This window comes from Anolis carolinensis, chromosome 5 (assembly GCF_035594765.1).
Source record: "Anolis carolinensis isolate JA03-04 chromosome 5, rAnoCar3.1.pri, whole genome shotgun sequence".
Classification (NCBI taxonomy): Eukaryota; Metazoa; Chordata; class Lepidosauria; order Squamata; family Dactyloidae; genus Anolis; species Anolis carolinensis.
The window spans coordinates 188,137,075-188,162,928 of NC_085845.1; the positions used below are offsets into that span (position 1 = coordinate 188,137,075).

The following is a 25,854-nucleotide window of genomic DNA, read 5'->3' on the forward strand; positions in this document are numbered from 1 at the left end:
GTTTCAGTTAGTTTTTCCTCATCCAGCCCATTACTTCATCCAAGCATTCATTCAAAGGAGACACGCTATCCTTGGCTGCAGCCTCAGGCCCCTTCCTTTCCCCCCTCAGTCGCTTAAGCGGCTGAGGAGGAAAAGGAAGGGGCATGAGGCTGTTAGGAATGGTGGGAATTGAAGTTCAAAATACCTGGAGGGCCCAAGTTTGCCCATGCCTGCTGTAGACTCCCAGTTAACAATATCCAGCACCCATGGGGATTGTTATATGCCAGCTAAATGTAATTTCAAGTTGCTTGAGAATTACACTTCTAAAATAGGGGTATTAATACTATACCCCATACCATAAACTCTGTGTTGACTTGATATTAATATTGAAATATCCCCCCCTCTCTCTCCCTATATATATATCTATAGATATACAGATATATGCTATCTATCTATCTATAAACAGTAGAGTCTCACTTATCCAACATAAACAGGCCGGCAGAACGTCGGATAAGCGGATATGTTGGATAATAAGGAGGCATTAAGGAAAAGCCTATTAAACATCAAATTAGTTTATGATTTTACAAATTAAGCACCTAAACATCATGTTATACAACAAATTTGACAGAAAAAGTAGTTCAATGTGTAGTAATGCTATGTAGTAATTACTGTATTTACGATTTTAGCACCAAAATATCACAATGTATGGACTACAAAAATGCCTTGGATAATCCAGAACGTTGGATAAGCGAGTGTTGGATAAGTGAAACTCTACTGTGTATATATATATATATATATATATGCGTCTAAAAGACTACGGTAATGGTAAAAGGCAAAGAATCACCTCAAAACAGAAAAGAAAAAGGTGGGAACAAGGGGCATGCAAGAGCGAGCCAGGGAGTGCGCATGCGCACCTTGCCTCAACGGTTTCCCTCAGCCAACGGTCAGCCCTCGCGCCAGTGCCCCTCAAAACAATCCGAACCCTCAAGTGGCGCGAGCCGCCCTTTACGAGAAGCGGCAGAGGCCCCGCCCACTTCTCTGCAAGCCCCGCCCCCTCTCGCGCCAGCTTTCTTCAAGACAACCATTTCAACTCTCAGGTGGCGCAACTTTCTCGACGACGAGAAGCGACACAGGCCCCGCCCACTTCCCGCAAGCCACGCCCCCTCGGCGTTGTTCCTGGGCTCGTGCCTCAGTCTTGCCCCGCCCCTCCTCCTTCCTCCTCCCTGGCTCGAGCCTCCTCAGGTAAACTTCCGGACTTTCCACCTCGCGTCTCTTTTCGGGTTTGGTCCCGGAAGTTGGCTGCATTAGCGGTCGGTGGAGCGAGGAGGATGGGGGTCGCGGCTCTCCTGCCTCCGGTACTTCTTCTGGGTCTCGGGGCGCCTCTTGTTCCAGGGCTGAGGCTTCTCAGCGACGCGCGGCACTTCAACTGTTCCCAGCCGGTAAGTTGGGCGAGGCAGTGTCCATCGAAAGGACAGCGAGATCACAAGTGTCTACTCAGAAGGCAATGTCAGAGAGCATCTACACTGGAATTAATGCAGATTGATACCACTTTAGGTGCATCAACGCCAGGCATGGGCAAACTTGTGCCCACCAGTTGTTTTAGACTTCAGTTCCCACCCATCCATAAGCGGCTGAGAGGGGAAAGGAAGGGGGCTGAGGCTGTTAGGAATGGTGGGAGTTGAAGTCCAAAACATCTGGAGAGCCGGAGTTTGCCCATCCCTGATCTCCACTGTAGAATTAATGCAGTTTTCACACCACCTTAACTGCCATGGCTCAATGTTATGGAATCTTGGGAGTTCCAGTTTGGCAGGGGATGCTAAAGAACTTGTTAAACCACAGCTGCTGTGACAGTTAAAGTGGTGTCAAACTAAACAGTTTAGAATAGATGTGCCCAATGACATGGATTTCATGGTACAGTAGAGTCTCACTTATCCAAGCTAAACGGGCCGGCAGAAGCTTGGATAAGCGAATATCTTGGATAATAAGGAGGGATTAAGGAAAAGTCTATTAAACATCAAATTAGGCTATGATTTTACAAATTAAGCACCAAAACATCATGTTATACAACAAATTTGACAGGAAAAGTAGTTCAATACGCAGTCATGTTATGTTGTAATTACTGTATTTACAACTTTAGCACCAAAATATCACGATATATTGAAAACATTGACTACACAAATGGCTTGAATTATCCAGAGGCTTGGATAAGCGAAGCTTGGATAAGTGAGACTCTACTGTAGTTGTAGTTTTACAAGGTCTTCAGCCTTCTCTGTCAGAGGTCTGGTGCTTTGCCGGACTACAGCTCCCATGATTCCATAGCATTGCACCATGGTGGTTAAAGTGGTGTCAAACTATTCATTACCTGCATCCATGCTGGTGTGTTATTATTATTAATATTAATAATATTTTATTTGTACCCCGCTCTGTCTCCCCGAGGGGACTCAGGACAGTTTCCAAGAAAAGTAACAAAATGGCAAACATTCAATGCCGAAAACAAACAATGATAAATGAATAAATGAAGTCAAAACAGTGGATAAAACAATCTCAAAATAAACTTATAAAACTAAATAAAAGTAATACATAATTGAAATTTAATAAACATAATATAATTAAATAATATATGTCGCTAAGCTCAGTCATCAGTGATAAACATGAGCCAGTGAGAAAATTAAGAGAAATCTCCACTAAAAAATAAAAAGAATAATATATATATATATTTTAAAAATCTGAAAACAAAATAAAAGTAAAAGTTCCCACTAAAGCCCAGGAGGAGCAGAGTTGAAAGTTAAGCATCAGCAGAGAAGTCAGCAGCCCCAAGCCAAGCCCCGGTTCATTACTAAGTTAATGGTCAAAGGTGAGCTGGTTGGTAAAATTCCCCAGTACAATACTGTCCTATAAGGTATCCGTGACTAGAATGAACTTCAGGCTATGGTTAGCTAACAGTGAGGAAGCCTTGTCCGAGTTCATGTTTTGCATTGCTTTGTCTGTCATTTCACTGGAAACACTATTTAGGGTACAATTAGAAAGGTAATTGCAAATGGAATAAATATCTCTTTAGTCTGTAAACAGTGTCTGGTTAATTCCCAGAAAGGCAGATTTGCATAAATAAATTGTGATAGAGGAGTGGTTTCTGAAATTAAAGGCACAGTACACTGACTGCCTAAATAGTGCAACTGAATTAAAATCGGCTTATATCACCTGTACAAGGAATGAGTAGACTAGAAACTCAATGCTTTAATGCTGGAATGTCATGTTTCCTTTGTGGTTTTCTCCTGATGAGCATGTTTTTTTAAATCCCAGACAAGAATGGATTAAACATGACTTACCCATTTTACACCTCGCATGAGTTGTCTCTCTTCCTGCAAAAGCGAAGTACAAAAACTACCACAGAGATTCTTAAGAGAGACATTCTCTTGTATAAAAAATAAATATAGAAATTTTGTCATTCTTGAGTTTTCTCTTTTATGGGGTTCCTTTGTCCCTAACTGTCCCTGTGTATGAAAGAGTAAATTGTTTAGATAAATATATTTTCCCACTAGCTACCAGCAGTAAAAATAATCACAAAGTTGGACATATTTTCTTCTTCTTCCATATTAGTAGAATTTGTTCAGTGAAGCAAAATGCATTGGCACTAGCGTCAGTATAGGAGCATGACAGTACCTTTCACGAAGTGTTATTATTGAAGTTCATTGCCACAATTTCACATTAATTAAATTATTCCCATTAACTTTTGTAATTAACTCTAATCTTTGGGGATCCTATTTTAAGGATTTCCTGGCAAGGTTTATTCATTTGCAGTTAGCTTCTGCTGAAAGGAAGTTATAATTATTATAATAACAACAACAACAACAACAACTTTATTTTTGTACCCTGCCTCCATCTCCCCAAAGGGACTCGGGGCGGCTTACATGGGGCCAGGCCCAACAACACAGTTAAAATGTAATTACATAAAAAATTCAACAATGTAAACAAAATAAAACAATAACATTATAGCAAGAAAGAAGTATATATAAAGAAGTATCAACCAGCAACCAAAATCAGTTTCTGTTATCTTCATGGGTGGGTGGACTAGTGCAGCAATAAAGGATAGGCTAATAATTAAAGTTAATTGCCCAAATTCTCCCAGTTGGTTTCCATGGGTGGGTATAGATTCATACCATTGCCTCTTAGAATCCAATTCCAATGCTCAAACCATTATGCTAGTTCACCATTAGCTTTTAAAAGGGTCGTATTAATATGTATAACTACTAGTCATTATGCCCATATGCTGTGTCTAGATTCCACAGATAATTTGCCTCTAAATTTCAGTTGCTGGAGTGAAAACTAGGGAAGATAAATCTCTTTATACACCGTTCTTAGGCTTTCTAAAGGCACCTAGCTATTAACTGTAGAGATCATGAATCTATCAGGTCTGTTCAAAGATTTTATTTTACATTGTTTTGCAAAAAATCTGCCAATACAGTTTTAAATGGGTTGCAAAGGATATTTTCTAGCCAAAAATATTTGTATATGCAGTCCTTCATCTTGATAGTAGTTACGAAATAAGATCAGTGGGCACAAATTTCCCTTTTCTTAAATTCTGCTGAAACCACAGCTAGTGGATGAGCCCATTTTATGCAAACATGAGAGCCATCTAATCACAGCTTAGAGAAGATTGTTCACAGTGTACAAGAAGTGTGCCAGCTGAAAAATGTAACCTTTCAGTCAGTATTAACATTGAACTCCCTTTGAACAGAAGAAGCCATCACACAAAGCATTTTGTACTACTGTGTGAAGGAGTTTCTTTGAATGTAGAGCAGTTGTTCTTAACCTGTGGGCCACGGTTCAGCAGTGGACCGCAAGAACAAAAATCTGGTCTGCAAACCTCCTTCCTCTTTATTTATTTATTTATTTTGTTTCCGCTTCTTTCCGCAGAGCTGACTATTGCATCACATTAGCTCTAGATTATTAAATATGGTTTTCTCTGGGCAAGCAGATGGCAACTACTGGATGGCATATGTTTTTTATAAGAAACTGGAGCTGATGTGGTCTATTCAATGCAATTTTCTGAATCGGCACCCCAAATAATTAAACCAAATGTAAAGCTGACCAAAAACTTATTCATAATCCTTTTGGTACTAATGTTGGAGAGTGGTCCCTGGTCAAAGTGGGTCCTGGTCAAAAAAAGGTTTGGAACCACTGATGTAGAGAGACAGCATGGTTGTCTAAGACTGCAGATTCTCCACAAGATCAGGTGCATAGTTGTCATTTGTGTCCCTTTAGCTCTCAACAAGAGCTGGAGATTAGATAGAGAAGCATGTAACCCAAGTTTTCCCTGTGTCAGAGAAGATCAAAGTTACATATTGCTGGGGTAGGGGTATTCAAATATTGCTGTCTGTAAAATCTCATTTGAGCTAATCTTTATTTTTACACATAATAAAAGTGAAAATCTGTATGTGTGTATGTGGCAGAAGTGTCCATTTACACAATTTCCTTCCTCCACAAACTGCTTTAACCCACAGTGCTGAGAAGCCACCAAAACCCTCCCTCCAAGGACATTGCAGGTTATAGCAAGCCACATCCCAGTGTTCCTTTCTCTTTCCATTGCTGTGGAATTTGCATGACCCCGACCACTGCCTCTCTCTTAACCCTTTCCTATTATTTTCTATGGCACACAGCAACTGAACATACTACAGAGAGAGGTTTGGGGAGAATTCACCATGATTGATAGGAGTTGTAGGCATTGAGATATATAGTTCACCTGCAATCTAAGAGCATTCTGAACCCCACCAGAGGGAGACCTGGAACTAACTTGGCACACAGATCCAACACAGTCAACTTTGCATACTGGCAAGGTTTGGGGTGACTGTCCTTTGCATATGGGGGTTGTAATTCACCCTTATCTAGAGAGCACTGAACCCAGCAGATGACAGATCTGGACCAAACTTGGCATAGAGACGCAACATGGCCAACTTTGCATACAGGCAGGGTTTGAGGCGATTGTCCTTGGCATATGGGAGCTGTAGTTCACTCTTATCCAGAGAGCATTGAACCCAGCCAACAGCGGATCTGGACCCAGCTTGGCACACAGACCCAACATGGTCAGTTGTCCATACAGGCCTGGTTTGGGGAAGATTGACCCACAATTCTGGGAATTGTAGTTCACCCACATCTTTATGTATTTTTTAATGAGAACATTCTTAAAAAATGAAAGACTAGCTTTTTCCTAATAAATAGTGTTACTGATTAACTAAATATTACCTAACACCCCAAAACAATCAATGCCTTTCTCAAATAACCCAGGCACCGCCAGGTACCCAAGCTAGTAGGATATGAATTAAATAAAGCTTCATAACTTTCTTAAATGAAAACATAGAGATTCATTTAATTAGTGCTTATCCATTAAATCATGCCTTACCATAATCTTATGCAGATTACCACAATGGCTTAATTCTCTAGATCAGTGGGTTATATCCGGTTTTAGGAATGAGTAATTGGGCACCTAAAAATGTATATCCTTACCCCTTCCTTTTTGTGCCAGCCTTCTAAAATCATACAGAGAGGATTCTGGAAGCCTTCCTTGAAAACTATTGTATATGGAAGCCAATTTTTATTAATAATAATATATGCAAAAAGGATATGCTCATTGTATCCCATTCCATCTTATTTAAAAACTTTGCTAACCTCTATTGTATTTAGAAAAATCTGGGCTATTTTTGCTGCAGTTCAGTGCAAAAATAAACAGCCAAGGTGATCTGAGAGTGCTCATATCTTAGGTTCACAATGGAATAGATATGGTTCTTGTTTTGATTATTTCTTTCAGAGTGAATCTTACCATCAGTGGGTGTGATTTGTCTATGTCATTATACTAAAAAGTGCTTCCAAGTTTTCACTTTTATAATTTCCAGATTTTTTTATCGTGTCTGAAGGGACTTGAGAATATACTGCAAGTCGCTTCTGATATGAGGGAATTGGCCATCTACAGAGACGTTGCCCAGGGGACACCCTGATGTGATAGCTGGGAGGTTTCCCTTGTGTTCTTTGCAAGCTAGAGCTGACAGATGGGAGCTCACCCCATCTTGTGGATTTGAACCAGCAACCTTCAGGTCAGCAACCCAACCTTCAGGTCAGCAATTCAGCCGGCACAAGGATTTAACCCATTGCACTACCACAGCTTCAATTTCCAGATAATCCATTACCATAAGGACAGTCATACACAAATACATATGTCAATTTCCCTTAGGACTGGGAATGCCCTGTGGAAAATGATTTTGCCACAGAAGCTAAGGCCTTATAAAATACCACAGCTGGTGGAAATCAAGCATCATTTTGATATTCATATGTTTTTCCTAGTAACCATGCTGATACTCTGTACCTTATTCCTCTGTTTTGTCTTGGACAAGTTGTGTGCTAAAGCTAATTATCTTTATATACTTTGCTGTTTTCAGAGAATGCTTATTTTACTTGCTGATAAGAAGAACTTGCATTCAGATAAAACAGATGGAGGTGTTTGTTTAAACAATTTATTGCAGCTTACATAAAAGGTTTATTGTGGCAATGAATTCAGACTGTTCTGTATATTTATACAGCTGAAATACAGAAGGAATGGCATTTAATAAACAGATTGGCTGTCTTGTATTCATTCTGCTACTTTTGGACTACAATTATTTGAATTCCAATATTAGAACAGATAGAAAACAGTGCCACTCCATCATTCATGGATTTAATGAGGTTGAATTGTACCTTTACTAATTATTTCTCATTTCTCATTCGGCGTTTCACATTTCTATTCTAAGTTGCTATGAGTTTTTCAGGCTGTATGGGCCCATCCACACAATACCTTTATCTCAGGAACTCCCGATTCAACATGGCAGGTGGCCAAACAACATCCCCTGAAACCACGGGAGGAATCGCTAGAAAGTACTTAAAACGTGATATTTTCATTTGCAGGAATATCCCGGTTCTGACTGGAAAATGTGGATATTCGAATCTGTATGTTCCTACACTCGGAAAATACGTGATTTTTTATGTTGGTTTGTTCCTGGGTTATACATGTCAGTTTCTGATTAGTTGTATTTTAAAAATATGGCAACAGTTGATTAGAGGGCAAAAACTTCATCCTCCACACGTTTAATGAAGTTTGTAACACACAAAGGTTTTGCCATGTAATCAACTTTTCCCATGTTTTTATGATAAAAGCAATGAGGAATAGACAAGCATAACCCAGGAATATCTCCCCGTTGTTCCCAGGCACAGGTACATTACCAAACCTGTCTGAACAGATGGCCATGCAGCCTCTGAATGATAATAATAATGACAAAGTTGTGTTCCTGTCTTGAAAGTGTCAGTTCCTGTTTAATAGTATAGTCCTGACTTTGAAAGTAGTGGTCCTACTTCACAAACTATTTGTGTGCCACAAACTTCATTAAATATGTGGAGGACGAAGTTTATCTTGCCAGGAAAAAGTTTTTGCCCTCTAGTAAACTCTCGCCATCTTTTCAGGACAAAAGCAATAAGGAACAGATATGTATGATCCAGGAACAAAACTCGTACGAATGATGTGCATATTTGCATCTGCGCATCTAAAGTTTTTTTTAAAAACGCTAAAATTTCTGGTGGATGTCCCATGGCGGTCATCTTGCGGGCTTCGAAACCTCATAACGAAGCAGTAAGTCTGGATGTTGCAGGCAGAAATCCAACAGCTCTGTGTGCGGACCTGCTCTCAGGTCTCGGGGGTTTTTTTTGTCTCTCATGGAAAACCTACAATTTGATGCTGTCTAGAAGCACCACAAGTTCCAGCAGCCTTCTCTCCTAACGTTTCGCCTTCATCTGTGGCTGGCTTCTTCAGAGGTTCTGTTGTCAGTGAAGCAAGTGGGGTGTATATATATACCTATGGCTTGCTTCACTGCCAACAGAACCTCTGAAGATGCCAGCCACAGATGAAGGCGAAACGTTAGGAGAGAATACTTCTTGAACATGGCCATTCAGCCTGAAAAACTCACAGCAACCCAATGATTCCAACAATGAAAGCCTTCAACAGTACAAAAAATTATGGTTGCACACCTTACCAATACTCTAGGCAAGCTTTCTCCCTCCATCCGTGTCCAGTTGTGGAAAAGATGTGGAGAGGAAGATGCCCCCACCCATATCTTAAGGTGTAGCGTCCAGTATTCTGCCTAGTTTTTCTAATTCCCTGCATGACAATGCTCTGTGTGCCACATCAGCTGCAAAACAACCCCAAGCCTTCCTCCCTGCTGTGGAACTAGGAAAACCAAGGCAGTTTCCACCCACCTGTACAGTTTAAATTTCAGAGGAGGGTTGGCTGCTTACAACATGTCTATAGAATTAACCAATCAGAGTAACAAATGAAGTTGTTGAAAGCTGGGCTTAATAATCACTGTACTTATTCTCCTAGCCTAGCCTTCTTAAATAAAGTTTGCCCAGGCTGCATACATAACTCTGCATTATCTGTCCTCATCTTGAACCTAATAAGATTAATATCTGGTTTTAAAGTTTGGTATTTCAGAGAGGTAGAATTAAGGTACGAGGTTATACTTTCTGGTAGGTTACTATCAGGGGGCATGTTTCTAGCACCACATTGTTTGACTCTAGCCCAGAATGAAATAAAAGTGTCATTTCTGGCAACAAGCAGCATCAGAAGAGGTGGTATGCTATTCCACAAGCATCAATCTGTGTATCAATCTGGGGAATTCCTTGCATTTAATACCAGGCTGAGATTTACCAACTAGTTCAAACACAAAATAGCAGTCCAGGCGAGCTATGTATGCTAAGAATGGGATTCCTCTGAATCCTTTTCAGGTCAGGAATTTTTATCAGTTCTAATGCCAACAACAAGTCTTGGATCTAGGGTAGAAAAGATATTCGACACTCTGTTATAGGTTCATATGTTTGTGCTAACTGTTGTGAAATGGGTACTGATCATGTAAACAACCACAGTGGGGGAAAGCATACTTTGTGGGAGCAGTTGTTTTTAACTGTTAAAAAAAGAATGTCATATAATGCTTATACAACTGCTTTTCATCTGAGAATGTATAATATCAGCAAGGATTTCCTGCGATTTCCTGCTTCTTAGCGGGGGGTTGGACTAGATGGCCCTTGAGGTCTCTTCCAACTCTACTATTCTATGATTCTATGATTCTATGATTTCATACAACTCTGATTGGGAAATTGCCAAAGTGTGTAAAAGCATATTGTTCATCGGGGAGAAAAGAACTTGGAATGTTGAAACCCTTAAATCCAGTTCTGCACTAGTATCGGAATGAGACTACTAGGATCCATAAAATCCAATGTCCAGTGCTAAAAGAGATTGAGAAAAACTGGGGCTTGAACTCTTAGGAATGAAAGGGGGGGGGGACCAAGCCATAGAAGAACCCTAAAGAAATAAATAAACTTATCAAAGGTTTTTTGGGGGGGAAAACAAGGCTTAGTCAATATAGGCCTTTCTAAGAAAGTAGTATGTTTCGCTAAGATTACCCCATTGTCCTGCATGGTTTATGTTAGAATGTCACTCATAATTTCAACCTGAATGTTTCTCTTCTGTATCCCTGTGTGTACTTTTTAAACAATTGTATGTAATCTAATAATTTTGATATCACTTACCTGTGTTCTATTATTCAGCTGAATTCTTTCTGTCAAATGAATTAGGACATAAGAAATAACATTTTTCCTTTTAATTACATGCTTCTTCTTTTTTCTTACAGGGTCTACTCTGCCTTGTGAGAAATAGTAAGTCATTTGTTTGTTTTCAGTAATTTTTAATAAGCTTGTAAATCCGTCAGGGAAAACTGTTTCACTTCCACCTGAATTCTCCAACTCTCTTATTACAGGTGGCTCACCATAGTCCCTTTAAGTCTGAGGATACTACTGGTGAATGCTACACTGCATTTTTTTTGTTTTCTAGCAATAGCTTCTGTGAAGTTTGGTTAGACTATGTTAAACTGCATGTTTGGGAGGTGACATGATCTCCCCAAAAAGTCAAATGATTACAGAGGAAATGTGCCTAAATTTGCATTGTTTAATTTTTAGGTACTTGCATGGATCAAAGCTGGCTCCGTTCTTGGGAATGGACTCCCTCGGCCCCAAGTTCCATTAATGTCCATGTTGGTACTTATTTTGATGCAGAGAGGAAACTGGTCCCTGTCCTGAAAACAGAATGGAAAGTAGCTACTGATGGTAAATGAGGGGAGGTTTGATATAGATAGTTATGACTGGAATATGTTAAAGATAGCAGTAGGTGGGTAACATGTAGAACTATCCATTTGGCCCAGCAGATATAATCAGCATCTACTGAGATAGTGACTTCACTGTGAGTGGCCTCGATGTGTGGTATACGTTGTATGATTTTGTAATGAAGAACTGCTGAAATGCACAAACATCTTTGAACATACGAAGTTAAAAATCTTGGCCATTGTTCCCTGGAACCTCCAGTGTTCTGCAAGAGGTTGCTATGAGTTCCATAAGAGATTGGTAGAAGCATTTTTGAACTATCAATATAATTTTATGCAAGAGTTGCCTGAGACCTGAACATTCATTCCAGGGTTCCTGTAGCATGAAAAAGGTTGAGAAAGGCTGCTGTATTTTGAGTGGTGGAATGCTCAGGTTTTTTCTCAACCTCTTAATTACAATCCTTATCTGGAGATGTCAGGTTCTGAATCTGAGACCTAAGAAGATTGATGCCAGATCAGATCAAGACATTGCCTAATCTAGCATTCTGTATCCCACAATGATAAATTAGACGCTTATGAGAAACCAGGGCCAAAAGGCAGTACTGTATCTCCCTCCCATGCCTATTTCTTAGTGACTGATAATCAGGGTCATATTCAGTAATTGTTTATAGACTCCAGCTTCACGATTTTGTTTAACCCCCTTTTGCAACTTCCTGAGTGGCTTAACTTACCACACTACGAGGAAGTGAATTTTGTAGTTTTACTGTACACCAGGGGGGATGGGCTTTAAACAAAAGATTATTTCTCTATCCATTGGGTCCTCCAGGTTTTGGTCCTCCAGGTGTTTTCAACTTCAGCTCCCACAATTCCTAAAAGCTGATAAACTGGCTGGGATTTTTGGGAGTTGAAGTCTAAAACAACTGGAGGATCAAAGGTTGGGAACCACTTCTCTATATGGATCCTCCAGGAGCTGAGTGATAGAGGCATGCCCATAACATTGAGGTATATTATTCCTCTGTCTTCATCTCAAGACTTCATTTTGTGTAAGAGAGCTGGCTTCACTGCACATAGGATTTCTCCACATATAGCACAGGCACCTCATCTGAGATTGTAGGCAGATGAGCACTCCACTATCTGCCATTTCAGTTAAGACAAGTTTTCCCAATCTGTACTTTCCCTTTCTGGAAAAGACAGCAGAGTGGAAAAGAATTTAACAGGTGTTGCCCTCCCTCCCAGGCCCCTTCTACACTGCCCTATAAAATCCAGATTATCTGCTTTGAACTGGATTATATGGCATTGTAGACTCACATAATCCAGTTCAAAGCAGATAATGTGGATTATCTGATTTCATAATCTGTATTATATGGCAGTGTAGAAGGGGCTCCATTTGTGAGGGCTGATTGTTCTCTGAGTGGTACTTTTGTTTTGTCATGTCACTGGTTGAAGATAATAACAGATATTTGCCCACTAGCAGGTGTATTTGGAGAAATGAAGGTTGGAGGAGCCTTTGTGGGCTGGGTAGGGTAGTTGTACTTGCATAAACAAGAACATTGTCTGCCTGCCTGCCCTAAATCTTTCATGCTGACTTTGAACTCTGACTCTTTTGTAGAAGAAGCAACTAAATTAAACCAGTTATAAGACACATTCCCCATGCCACCCCCCTCTCCTATTAAGGGCTGAGACTGCCATCAAGCAGAAATGAGTTTCTTTACCAGTGCATTTCTTTCTCTCTCACTACAACAAACAGCAAGTATTCGGTTTCTCAGAGGGGTAGAATTGACGGTACTACAGGTGAGCAGTAACCAGCAGGTCTGTGTGCAGTTTGACTTCCAGAATGATCTGTTGTCTCAAGTCTCTCCAAGTAGTGGACGCCCGGTGAGTGATTGTGGAGATATTACTCCATTACTCCATGTTTTACTCCATTATTTGCTCTTTTCAGTCTTTCCCCCATTTTGCATCTGTTTCCCTGCAACCTTCCCACTGACAGCTATCTTGTATCAGGAGTAACAGGCATAGAGAAGCACTAGCAGAGCATGTGTTTGAAGGTGAATTTCAAAACTTACTTCAAATGCTTTTTTAAATGTTAACATTTTATTTAGTTCCGGTGGTCTGTTAGTCCATCCTGACAAGTGCCTTGACAAAAAGAGGGCCCCATCTCCCCTTCATCAGGACAAAAGAAAAGAGAAGGAGATATGGGAAATATTGCCAAAACATTATCCTGAAGCTTCTGCTGGAAAGCTTACCTTCTTAGGAGGTAGTCAGATAAGAAGATTCAAGCTTGAATAGCAAAAGAAAGGGGGTAAAACTAATGTACCCATTATATCATAATGGATGTAAGGAGATATTTTTCTTAGACTTCTTGTTTTGACTTCAATAAAATAATTACTCTTACGTATTCTGTACTTCTTTCTTCCATCTCTCCATCATCTTCACATAAATGTTATTTTATGGATGCTATACCCTAATGAGTCAGTGGAAAGATTTTAGTGAACTGGTGTATAAAGCATTTGTTGAAAGATCTCCTCCTATATTCTTTCAGTGGAATTTCTCTTTCAATCAATTTGAGGTACAACCAGGTCAGGCATACCATGTAACTGTTCAGCACCTGCCCATACTAAGTACCCGAGGAGACCATAACTGGAAATCCATGCCATTCACAGTACCAGGTAAGTGATTTGTTAGTGGGCTTGTCACAATGTAGTTTTGTGTTGTAGGAATGTACTCAAATCAAGGTGATGTTGCTGAAGGATTTGATTGTTTATCTTTGTTAGTTATATATCACCTTCAACTTATGCTATGCTTTAAAACAAGTCACCCTAGCTGTAGACCTACAATCTTTATAGAGGGTAATTAAGTTTAAAAGATTTCTAAGGGAATGTAGACTGGAAGACCCATACGTTATAAATACAGGAAATGATGGTGCCATCCAAATGTCAAATGAGAGAGAATTTTAGAGAAAAGAAACTGTTAAGAGATATGGAGCAAGCAACAGGAAATAGGTGAAGAAACCTCACGTAACCAATAGAATGAAACTAAAGAGTGGCAAGTACTGATGGACGGGGATGAAATATAAACGGAATTATGGAGAGGAAAAGATTAGTTTGAAGAAGTTAAAATGAATATGCTGAAGAAAATAAAATGAAAGAGAAAAAAATAGAGTAACTGTAGATAAACTAATAAGCAAAACAAACGGGACTAACAGCAGATTGAGTACAGAATAAACACTGAAAACAAGAAATGTTGAGATCTTTTTAAAAGGTTATTAATAATACTATAAGAATAAAAGAATCAAGCCCCTCAACTATAATCCCTACTCAACAATGAAAATCCACTGTCCTTGGGGAGTCACATTCTCTCAGCCTGAGATAAAGGCAAAAACAATTTCAGGAAATGGGTGTAAGAGAAGGGACATAGAATTGCTTCATTTTCTAAGCAATTTTGGTTCAAGTAAACAAACTATTGCAAAACACCTGGAAAACAAATGAAATAGAAGATGGCGAAGGTGATAGAAAAAGCTGGAACAGAAAATGAAAATTGAAACCAACCTGAAAATAACTTAAAAGAGAATCTAAAAGATTAGAACACCACATAATAAAAAAGGAAAAGATGAAAACCCGAAATAGTAGCAAAATAACAACCTGAAGAATTACGAACAAAATGAAGAAGCAAAGACATTCCAATGAAAGTCAGCCTCAGGTGAAGAAGAATTAAATATGATATAGAATACTGAATGTTGAGAATTTTTAAAAAGCACGGAAAAAAACAAGTTCGTACGTCTGTCTTTCTACAGTTGCCAAACATAAGACGACACTTAGATTTCTGCACTTCTAATGCCTGCATTATGATTCTAAATTTATATTAAAAATAGAGTAAATTAATATTTCAGGCTGTTTTTCCTTCTTGTCCAGATCTACCTCTTGCTCCCCACACCATCTTTCTAAATGTAAATTGGTTCTTTCTGACTTCTTGTTGCAGACTGCTTAGATCCCCTCATGAAAACAACAGTTCCATGTGTGAAAATAGGTAAAGTGTATTTGTAGTTTTGAAAAAGTGTGGGGAAATCAAGTCGGGGTGCTGTGGTTTTTCACTTTCAGTATGTTTTAATGGATTTTAACTGAATTTTTAATACTGTTTATATTTAATTCTTGTTTAATGTTTGCATATTTGAATATTTTAAATCATATGCTAATGCTTCTATGTTAAGCTGCTTTGAGTCTCCTTCGGGAGAGATAAAGTGGGATATTATTATTATTATTATTAATAATAATAATAATAATAATAATAATAATACAGTAGAGTCTCACTTATCCAACATAAACTGGCCGGCAGAATGTTGGAATAAGCGAATGTTGGATAATAAGGAGGGATTAAGGAAAAGCCTATTAAACATCAAATTAGGTTATGATTTTACAAATTAAGCACCAAAACATCATGTTACACAACAAATTTGACAGAAAAAGCAGTTCAATACACAGTAATGTTATGTTGTAATTACTGTATTTACGAATTTAGCACCAAAATATCACAATGTATTGAAAACATTAACTACAAAAATGCGTTGGATAATCCAGAACGTTGGATAAGCGAGTGTTGGATAAGTGAGACTCTACTGTAATAATAAAGTGCATTTGAAATTCCTTATTACTTTCTTTTCTGTTCAGGCAGTCTGTGGGAACCCAACATTTTTGTGGAAAGCCAGGATGTTGATAGTCTGTTGGTGATCTTCAACCCAGCTGTGGAGTCAACCAGTTACATCATCCATGTGACCAGTTTTCAAGATGAAAAGGAATGCAAAAAGGCCACAAAACAAATCTCAGAGGTAATCAGCTCTTCCACTTGTAAGACTTACTGCAGAAAGCAAGTATTTATCCTGAAATTTTAAATTGTACTTCAATACTTAGTTCATAGCTATTAGTCCTTTAGTATTTCTTGATTCAGCTGAACTACTCATTAAGTGCCTACTCTTCCATTGCAGAATAACTGTCTCATCTGAGTCACAATGAGAATGAGTATTCTGTCCTTTTGGAGGAACCCAATACAGTAATCCAGGATTCTTCAACAAAAATGGATCTGCATTGATTTACATAATAAACCATTGGCGTATTAGTATTCAGTATTACTTAACTTTCATGTATTTCTTGTATTCCAGAATCTGGAATTTTAAACAAGCAACAACTAAAAGCCACACAATGCGAGGGAGTATTACACTAAATAAAAACTTCCATGTCAATCATGATTAAAAGTTGCTTTCCAAAGCTGACTTGTTTGAAAGTCGTTAACCATGATTATTTATTTGCATGCAATAGGAAATCATAGTTAATTGTGACATCCTAGTTTCTACTCTCATTCACCTTAGCGGAGGAATGCAGCAGCTGAAGCCATTTGCATGGAGCTTATGCATGTTCTAGCTCAGGCATGGGCAAACTTCAGCCCTCCAGGTGTTTTGGACTACCAGCTGTTAGGAATGGTGGAAGTTGAAATCCAAAAACACCTGGAGGGCTGAAGTTTGGCCATGCCTAAGCTAGCTGCTTAAACTGGTGTTTGTAGGTTTAATTTAGGACTTGTGTTTAAGTAACTATATGTTGGAAACCACATTCTTTATGCTGATGATTTCAATTTGAAGTATGTTTTTGTACCTGCATGAGTGTATGCTATGAAGGTCCTGTGCAGTGGTTTGAGTGTTGGTTTAGGGCTCTGGAAGACCAGGAGGCAAATCCCTGCTAAGCCACAGAAACCCACTGAATTATCCTGGAAAAGTCACACACTCTCAGCCTCAGAGGAAAGCAGTGACAAAACCCCTCTGAACAAATGCTTAGAAACAACTTGAAGGCACATAGCAACAAATTCCTTTGCTACTCCACTTTCTCATGTATAAAATTGCTGCTTCAGTGCATTATTTCAATTTATAAAACATTTCTGTTTCTCTTTTTTCTATTTTAAGATGATTGTGGTCTGATACAAATAAAAAGAGCACTGCAATCAAAAATAAAACACAGCAACAGTACACAAATAGATGAAATTACAAAGGCCTGTTGGAAGAAAGGTGTTTTAAAAACCTTCCTAAAGAATAGGGTTGTTGTATGTTTTCCGGGCTGTATGGCCATGTTCCAGAAGTATTCTCTCCTGACGTTTCGCCCACATCTATGGCACGCATCCTCTGAGGTTGCCTGCCATAGATGTGGGCGAAACGTCAGGAGAGAATACTTCTGGAACATGGCCATACAGCCTGGAAAACATACAACAACCCTGTGATCCCGGCCATGAAAGCTTTTGACAACACTTCTTAAAGAATAGCCAAAAAGGAGTTAATTGGGTATCTTGGAAGTAGAGTTAAGGAAGACTGATATAATACTAGAAAAGTTGTCTTCCTGGATAATGTTGACCACTGCCTTTTGTATCAGCCAAAGCTTCCAAATATTTTTTAGAAGAGGGCCAAATAAAATGCATTATTATAAGCTTATTTCATAGAATCATAGAATAGTAGAGTTGGAAGAGACCTCATGGGCCATCCAGTCCAACCCCCTGCCAAGTAACAGGAAATTGCAAGTTTGCAAGTGATCAAGGCAACTGAAAATGCTTCTAGATCTCTTCTCTGTGAAAGAGCAACTGACACACTACATCAGCAAAAGCACTCCAAGTTATTTGATCATCCAGGGGCAAATTGGATTCAGCAACTATCTTCCCCTTTGGATTCTGCCCCTACCCTGCTTCTGCTATGAAGCACATTGTACCTAAAGGTGCATGTTCATTTTTTTTTCTTTTCAGTGCCGTTTCTCATTTTATCTTCTGATTTTATTAAAGGATTTTGTGATTTTATCTCAGTGTTCTACTTTATCTCTTGGTTTATGCAGGAGGGACTGCAACAGCGACTGAATGTCACAGTTGTGCTAGAGAGAAACTTAAAGAGTTGTTGTGAATACCAAGTGCAGGTAGGATATCAGCCGCATTTCACATTCACATGAGGTAGGTTATGGTCCTCTCTTCCATGTTATGGTTTCTATGCAGGAAGCTGGAAGAATATTGAGCTACTGACAGCATACATAGGAAACCATTGCAAAGAGAACATTAGTTTTTTATCTATAGATCTAGATCTCTTTCCGTTCTCACTTATGGGGTACCTATAGTTATTTTTCAGGAGGAAGGCTTGATCTTACAATTCTGAAATACAGTAAACTATCTTGTCATAAAGAAAAGTCTATAATTTGATCTCAGGGAAATCAGGTGACCAGCCTTCCCGTCTCTGTGCTTTAGGGCACATACAATTACCCTTATGTTAACTTTTGCTCATTTATCCTAACTGGGAGATATATTTTATAACTCTTTATGAGTTATAAAAGATCACAACAAATTCTTCTTTTAAACCTGCTGTCTTGCAAGTAATGTGCTGTGGGGTGTGTGTTTGTTTTTTAGTTCCAAATATTTTTTGATCATTCTTGCATTTTGAACAGTGTATCCTAAGGAGAACAAAGTAGAGGGGGTTACTTACAAATCAAGGGGCTGTAAGCAGATCCTTCTAGTAGCGGGGCAGCTTCAAAGATAGGCTAGCCGTTGTACATAATTTCTCAGTAATTCAAGTATGTGCTGTTTAAAACTGAAATATCAAATTAGCTGCTAAAATTGACTCTTCCTTTCCCTTCTCTCCAGATCCAGCCATTCTTTGCAGCCTGTGCCACAGATTGTAGGAGACATTTGGTTTCTATCCCATGTCCCACACTTTCTCCAGTAAACGAAATAGAGGACCCAGGTTAGGTCTCATTTTCCACCAGCAAACTGCTGCTAGTTACTGTTACTTTGGAAAAAGATCTTAGAACTGAAAATCTTCACTAATTTACATGTTTCAAATATTCAAATGTTGTGGTTAACATAAGTAGCTTGGTACAAAGAAAATGTAAAACCTAAAAGATTTGCTGTAGGCACTTCTCCTAAAACAGGAATAGGCAGCTTTTGGTGCATCCAGGAAACAATTTTTGCCTCCTGCCCATCATACTATAAAAACACACCCTTCCCAGCAACACACATCAACAAATCTTGGCAGCAACCTGAAGTTGATTTTTTGTATTCTGGATTATATATTTTTATTAAGGTTTAAATAAGACACATGGCCACTGCACACTTTATTTTAGGTCAAAAATGTGATTAATTTAGCACCAGTATTGCTAAAGGCTAGCTAATGGGGTTCCAGTGGCCTTAAAATCATTAGAGACACATGGTGCATAAAGACACATGTAAGAGATGCTTCTTCAGTCTGAGAACCATGAAGAGAGCAGCCTCAAGTGAAGTGAAACAGAAATCACTCATCGTTCTAGATTTTGAGACGTGAACTTTGCACTTGGTCACTTCTGTATTAGGAGACCCAACTTTGGAAAATGATGGTGAGACCAAGCTTCTTCTAGCACTGTTAAAATGAATTAGGGAATGAAGAATGCGTTTGAGAACCAAATCTCTCTCTGTTTAAAGCTAAGTTTTTGTTACTACTAAAGCTAACATTGTGGTGTTTGTCTACACCCATCTAAAACACACATGTTCAGCTATGCTAAGCTGCTATGGGAGCAGTTCTTTAAAAGTCTGCATAAAAATATAAGAAAAAAATATGGCATTGTTTATTGAATCTGAACTACACCAGCGTTATTCTTTTGCTTTTTGGCCCATTACTTCCAAGAATGAGATCGACCCACTGAGATGATCAGTTTGGTTGAATGCAGCTATGGAAATGTATCTTACAATATGTGCTATTTTCCTCTTATGTTACAGATTATCTTTCAGTGGGGCTGCCCTTAGCCCTCACAGCGATCTGTATTTTATTAGTTGGGTCAGCTGTTGCGTCAACTATTTGCCTTGCTCGAAGGCATAAAGGTACGGAGTATACCAGAAATGGGTGTCCCATTATCTTTGACCCCATGCTTATCCTGCATGAAAGTCAGTTTTTCTCTTTTTAGTTTTGGGGATATCTGAAATTCCATGGAAGTGATATACATATGGTCCAGTCAATAGTTATGCCATCCTGTAATATGTAGCATCTGTGTTACCCTCCAAAAATGGAAGGTCCATAACTAGCTTTCTAATCACATACCCTGTACGGTGTTCCACAGTTCAGTCCCTGGTATCTCTTGTTCAAAAGTGTTAACAGAGAATGGGTAATATTATTATTGGTATAGGGGAAGATTGTTGTAACCCAACTAGAAAGATGGTCTATCCTGCTCTAAGATAGCTTCCTGCATCCCTGTGTTTCTTACTGTACTAAGGCCTCCACATCGATTACAATAGAATTTTCCTGTAGGCCAGTCTCACCAGCTATTTTGAAGGGCTGGTAAGAGAGACATTCGTCTCTCAGCATCTATGTCTAAACTTTGGCTACCAGATTTCACTCGGAATTAAATACAGGAAAATAAGGGGAAGAGATAGGTAGAGAGCCAGATAGCCTTAAATATAAAGAAAATGGTAGACAGTCATCACTATTGTAGCACAGGAACCAAGAATCGTCACTGAAAAAGCTGGTGAAATTTTTGGCATGAACATAGGTCAGTTTCAATCCCTGTCTGATCCAAAGTAGCTACCAAGAGTCCAATATGAGTTTCTAATATCAAGAAGATAGTTGTGAGCCCTAGGAGAGAAAAACCATAACCTGCCCTTTTTTCTTTTCCCACATACGTCTAAACTAGAGGGTGAAACTGGGTTGTTGTGATTTTCCGGGCTGTATGGCCATGTTCCAGAAGCATTCTCTTCTGATGTTTTGCCCAGATTTGTGGCATAAATCCTCAGAGATCGAGGGGTCTGTTGGAAACTGAGGTTTATATATCTGGGATATCCAGGATGGGGGAAAGAACTCTTGTCTGCTTGAGGTACGCATGAATGTTGCGTACCACAAGCAGACAAGAGTACTTTTCCCCCACCCTGGATATTCCACAGATATATAAACCTCACTTCCTGCATCATTATAGTCTTTAACAATAGAGATGATTCCTACACTACGATTATATTCAATCAGATCATTTAATGTGTCTGCTTCTTTTTCTCATAGTAACAAATTCTGGAGCAAGTAATAGCGATGAAGCAAGCCATGGTAAGGGAACCTTTCCTTCTGGTTCATTGCAGTTTTGCAATCTGAGATCATGGATCTAGGGTTAAGCTTTGAAAAGGAGCAGTTTTAACTTTTTGCTGTACTGGAAGACATGTAAGCAGAGTAGAAAGCTACCAAAAGCTATGGAGTTTTAAGGAAAATGAAAGATTAGGTGCTGTTAGTTTTGAAGCAAAATTCCAGAAGCACAACTGGATTTGGCACAGAAGCAAAATATGTCTCTGACTGATTAAAGGACTGGAGAGAGATTGAGAGAAGAGACTTGAGTGGGCATAAACTTACATTCTTGATTATTTAAACCTTAGCTTTCCCCGTCCTGTTTTGGGGTGAGCACTTTTTCCCTTCTACTGAAGCATTCCTTCTTTGTCTAGTGAGCACCAATTAAAATACTGCTGATTCTTATTCTCAGTCAAGGCTAAAAGTACATACATGTCTGAGGTTAAACAATTCCAAAACATTATCCTGTTAGTATTTTCTGATTCTTGAACACTATCACCCATCAAGGCCTTAATTTTATACTTACATTTCCCCTGGAGGAAGGGGGAAATTTGTACTAAACAATCTCAAACATTTATTCTCTGCAGCTTAGAGTATATGAATGCCTGGTTTTGTATTTGTACTTTTTATATATTGAGTGGGCTTTTAAAAGGAAAATCTTAATTTTCTAGATCTACTGTCCACATCACCAACTCCTCCACCGCTGAAGCCTCGTAAAGTTTGGATTGTGTATTCTGCTGATCATAAGCTCTATGTAGATGTTGTGATGAAGTTTGCTCAATTCATGATCACAGTCTGTGGTACTGAAGTAATTCTAGACCTGTTGAATGAGCGTCAGATATCTGAGATGGGACCTTTACGCTGGCTTACACGTCAAAAACAGGAAATGGAAGCACTCTCTTCCAAGATAATTATCTTGTGTTCCCGTGGCACTCGAGCCAAGTGGCAGGCCATGCTTGGTCGTGATGAGATATCTGTGTCTCTCAGGCAAGATAACCTGCTTCCAGTTGGAGATATGTTCACTCCAGCATTGAATCTGATCCTGCCAGACTTTAAGCAGCCATCTTGCTTTGGCATGTATCTAGTTTGTTACTTCGAGGGCATAAGTAATGAGAGAGATATTCCAGACCCATTCAATGTCACTTCCAAGTACCAACTGATGGACAAGTTTGAGGAAGTTTACTTCCTGATTCAGAATCTAGAAAAGTTTGAGCCAGGGCGGATCCATCAGATTCCGGAGATCTCACCTGAGAAGTACATGGAGAACCCCAGTGGTAGACAACTGAAGGAGGCACTGCAGACATTCCAAAAATGGCAGGCTGAACACCCTGATTGGTTTAAAAAAGAAAATACCCTCTCTGCATCTGAGGATGATTTGCAGTCCCTTAATGGGGAGCTCTCTGAAGAATTAACACCACTCCAGGGAGGAATTGTGAAACATCAGCTGATTCTACAGGAACCCATTCACAATAGCTGTTTGGTCAACCTCTTGGTAACTGAAAATGACCTGGGAGCTCATCGACTGCTGCCCAAGATTCATTCTGAGGATGATGTAGCTTTCCAGACCCTGGTGCTCCCTGCGGATGATAGTTCTCAAGTTCAGATGTTAATGCCATATGATCTTGCAGAAGAGGGAGGGATACTTAGCCATCATCTGTTGACCAATGAAGACAGTCTGGAAAGAATGCCTATAACAGACGTTAACCTCTTAAGGAGGAACAGCGCTATTTTTCAGGATGATGTATCCTCAAGTCCCCAGCCCTTATCAGCTGATGTGAGGCAACAGCTGAGTGGATTAATGTACTCTCTCTATCAGCAAAGCATTACCCCTTGTGAGCCATCTCTCTGCCAAAATAATACCAATGAGCAACATGGTCTGGTTTTTGACTCTAGCAAAGATCAACGACAATCAGTGCAGTCAGACCAGGGTTACATCTCCAGGTGTTCTCCTTTGCCTTCTGATAGCCCTGTAGAGGAGGAGGAGGAGGAAGAAGGTGGCCAAGAGAAGGAAGGGCATAGATATAATGGGTCCCTCTCCCAAGATGTATTGGACAATTTAAAAAGTCTTCAGCAACAACTGTTTTTCCAAGATATTCAGCACAGTTTCAGCTAGGATCTCATCAGAGGAGAGACTTTCTGGATCTTTATTCAGGTCCTGATCTATATTTTGCAACAAAAAAGAAGTGTTTGTTATTTGGAATGCACACATTTATGGCAACTATATTTCCTTGTGTTTCGTGCTTCTGTGAAGTCTAATGGGTAGAAGGACTGATGACAGCTGCCATTTTGTAGCCAGATTAAGCTATCTACTTATGCATTCAAGTTATAATGTTTATTAGAGCATCCTTACCCCGTTATCCTCTAAATGTAAGATGTAAAAATTGTAAATAATGTTGTCTCATACAAATTAACTGAGACTATAATCTACTTGTCAAGTAACATAGGAACTGCTTCATAGTAGACAAATTGTCAAGTTATCCCAGGTGGCCAGAACCCTATATGCTAGCTTGAGACATGTTTCTAGGAAAGAAAGAAACAAATGTAGCCAGTGGATGCACATGTGATACTGGTCCATGATACACTTGAAAGGCCCTTACATCAGATAGCATTAAGAAGTGCTATTAAAGGAGACAAAGGATGGTATTGGCATGAACTATTCGTCACAATGGATAACTGATTTTAACTCGGATACATTGTTTATAAGAGCCAGCCTCATTGAGATTTTTAAAAGATCTGTCTAGTGGACCAATATTCTATTTTCTGGCACCCAGGCAGATGTTTCTACACACGTTTTCTCCAGTTGTTGGTCTCTAGCAGAAGTTCCTATCATATTGTCTTTCAATAGAGAGGTTGTAGCAATTATGGTGATGATTCATATCTACAGTTGAGCCTGTCCTCTGTAGACCTGTGTAATTCACTCTTTAAAAGCATCTGAACCAGCAAATTATGACAATTTATGTGTTGTATGAAAATTTAGAGGTTGAGCATCTCTTATCCTGAAACCTGAAATGGTGGACGGGTATACACAAATTTTGTTTCATGCACAAAATTATCAAATAATATTGTGCATAAATTTACCTTCACATATGTTATAAGATGTATATGAACCATAAATTAATTTCATGTTTAGACTTGGGTCCCATTTCCAAATACCTCATTTTCTACGTATATGCAAATACAGGTATACCAAAATATGAAATCCAAACCATTTCTAGTTTCAAGCACTTCAGATAAGTGGCACTTAATCTGTACTTTCTACTCTTTTCCCTGAATCTGCCTCTGATCAATTTCACAAGTTGATTTTGAGTTGTTTGATTATGAGATAGAAAGAAAATCCTTTTATGCACTTCATGTATTGCTTGATATGTTTGCATCATGTTTCTTCTTAGTCTTTTTATTCTTCTCAGCCTTTTTCAGTCTTGGTTGGTTTTTTTGGGGGGGGTGATATTTTGTTTTGTTTTTGGGGGGGTTGCATCTTTCCAGCTTTCAGCTAGGCCACAGCTAAGCTCAATTTTACAACTCAGTTTACCATGTTTTTATATCAAGTAATTGTATACAATTATGAGTTTCATTGTGAGTTCCTTATTTTCAGTCCCTTAATAAATCTTAATATGTTTTTCAGCGTTAATGTGTTGAGGTTATGCTTACACTGATGTGTTCACCAACTTTACTCTGGCTCATGTTGAACATTATTTGCCTTTTTGTTGCCTGTTCACCAGTTCAAGAGGAGTAATCCAGTTGTGATTTTGTCTTTCTCAATAATTTGGTGTCATCTTTAAATTTGGCCATCTCACTGCTGATCTTCCACTCAAAACCGTTTACACACGATTAAAGCAAAAAGTCTACATCAAGACAAATATCTTTTCTCTCTTCAGCAAGCACTGAGCTATTTTAATACTGGGGTCGGTAAGGGTACAATGAACTTGTATTAAGTGAAATCCTGTTTTAAATAATTGCTGTACTCAGTTATATAATATACTTCTGCCAACCTAGCAGTTCAAAAATATGTAAATGTGAGTAGATCAACAGGTACCGCTCAGGTGCGCTATGCAGTCATGCCAACCACATGATCTAGGAGGTGTCTACGGACAAGCTCTTCGGCTTAGAAATTGAAATGAGCACCACCCCCAGAGTCAGACTCGACTAGACTTAATATAAAGGGGAAACCTTTAACTATACTCAGTTACAGATTCTGAGGTAATCATAGAATCATAGAGTTGGAAAGGGTCTCATGGGCTATAAAGTCCAGTCCCCTGCTCAGTGCAGGATCTCCAGTCAGAGCATCTCCAGCAGTAGATGTCTAGTCTCTTTTTGAAGACCTCCAGAAAAGGAGATCTCACCACCTCTCTAGGCAATTGGTTCCATTACCGAATCACTTTTATAGTCAAGAAGTTCAATCTAAAGTTCAAATGAATTCTACTCTCCTGTAACTTCAAACCATTAGACTTGGCCCAATTTCCTTTCATACCATAAACAGTCTCAATAAAATTGCTAGATATAGGGTGAGTTTTTTTAAAGTAAATTGTAAATGATTTTGCAGCTTCAAAACTCAAGTTATAATTGAAGAATATTGAAGAAATGCATCTAGTTTGATAATGGAAATAATTTCTGTTCATCATATAATTAAAACCAAAGCAT

General features: G+C 39.0%; 1 protein-coding gene across 2 annotated transcripts; it reads left to right on the plus strand.

Moving 5' to 3' along the window:
* The first annotated feature begins 961 nt into the window (after window positions 1-961).
* Window positions 962-24,844, plus strand: il17ra (interleukin 17 receptor A). 2 transcript variants are annotated; one of them, XM_062981186.1, is made up of 12 exons: window positions 962-1,418; window positions 10,680-10,704; window positions 11,005-11,151; window positions 12,892-13,019; window positions 13,711-13,810; window positions 15,120-15,167; window positions 15,806-15,963; window positions 17,996-18,073; window positions 18,789-18,888; window positions 19,896-19,997; window positions 21,163-21,204; window positions 21,888-24,844. In XM_062981186.1, exons 1-12 carry the CDS (start codon window positions 1,308-1,310, stop codon window positions 23,327-23,329), a joined length of 2,481 nt encoding a protein of 826 aa, XP_062837256.1. In that variant the 5' UTR covers window positions 962-1,307; the 3' UTR covers window positions 23,330-24,844. The 2 variants fall into 2 exon arrangements, with proteins under 2 accessions (XP_062837256.1, XP_008108678.2); XM_008110471.3 differs by having other exon boundaries at window positions 1,043-1,418; window positions 13,684-13,810.
* The last annotated feature ends 1,010 nt before the right edge of the window (window positions 24,845-25,854 follow it).

Coding starts and splice junctions, on each gene's coding strand:
- il17ra (XM_008110471.3), top strand. CDS start 1,308: ATGGGGGTCGCGGCTCTCCTGCCTCCGGTACTTCTTCTGGGTCTCGGG. Junction 15,964..17,995: donor CCACAAAACAAATCTCAGAG/GTAATCAGCTCT, acceptor TGGTTTATGCAG/GAGGGACTGCAACAGCGACT. Junction 19,998..21,162: donor CCTTGCTCGAAGGCATAAAG/GTACGGAGTATA, acceptor TTTTTCTCATAG/TAACAAATTCTGGAGCAAGT.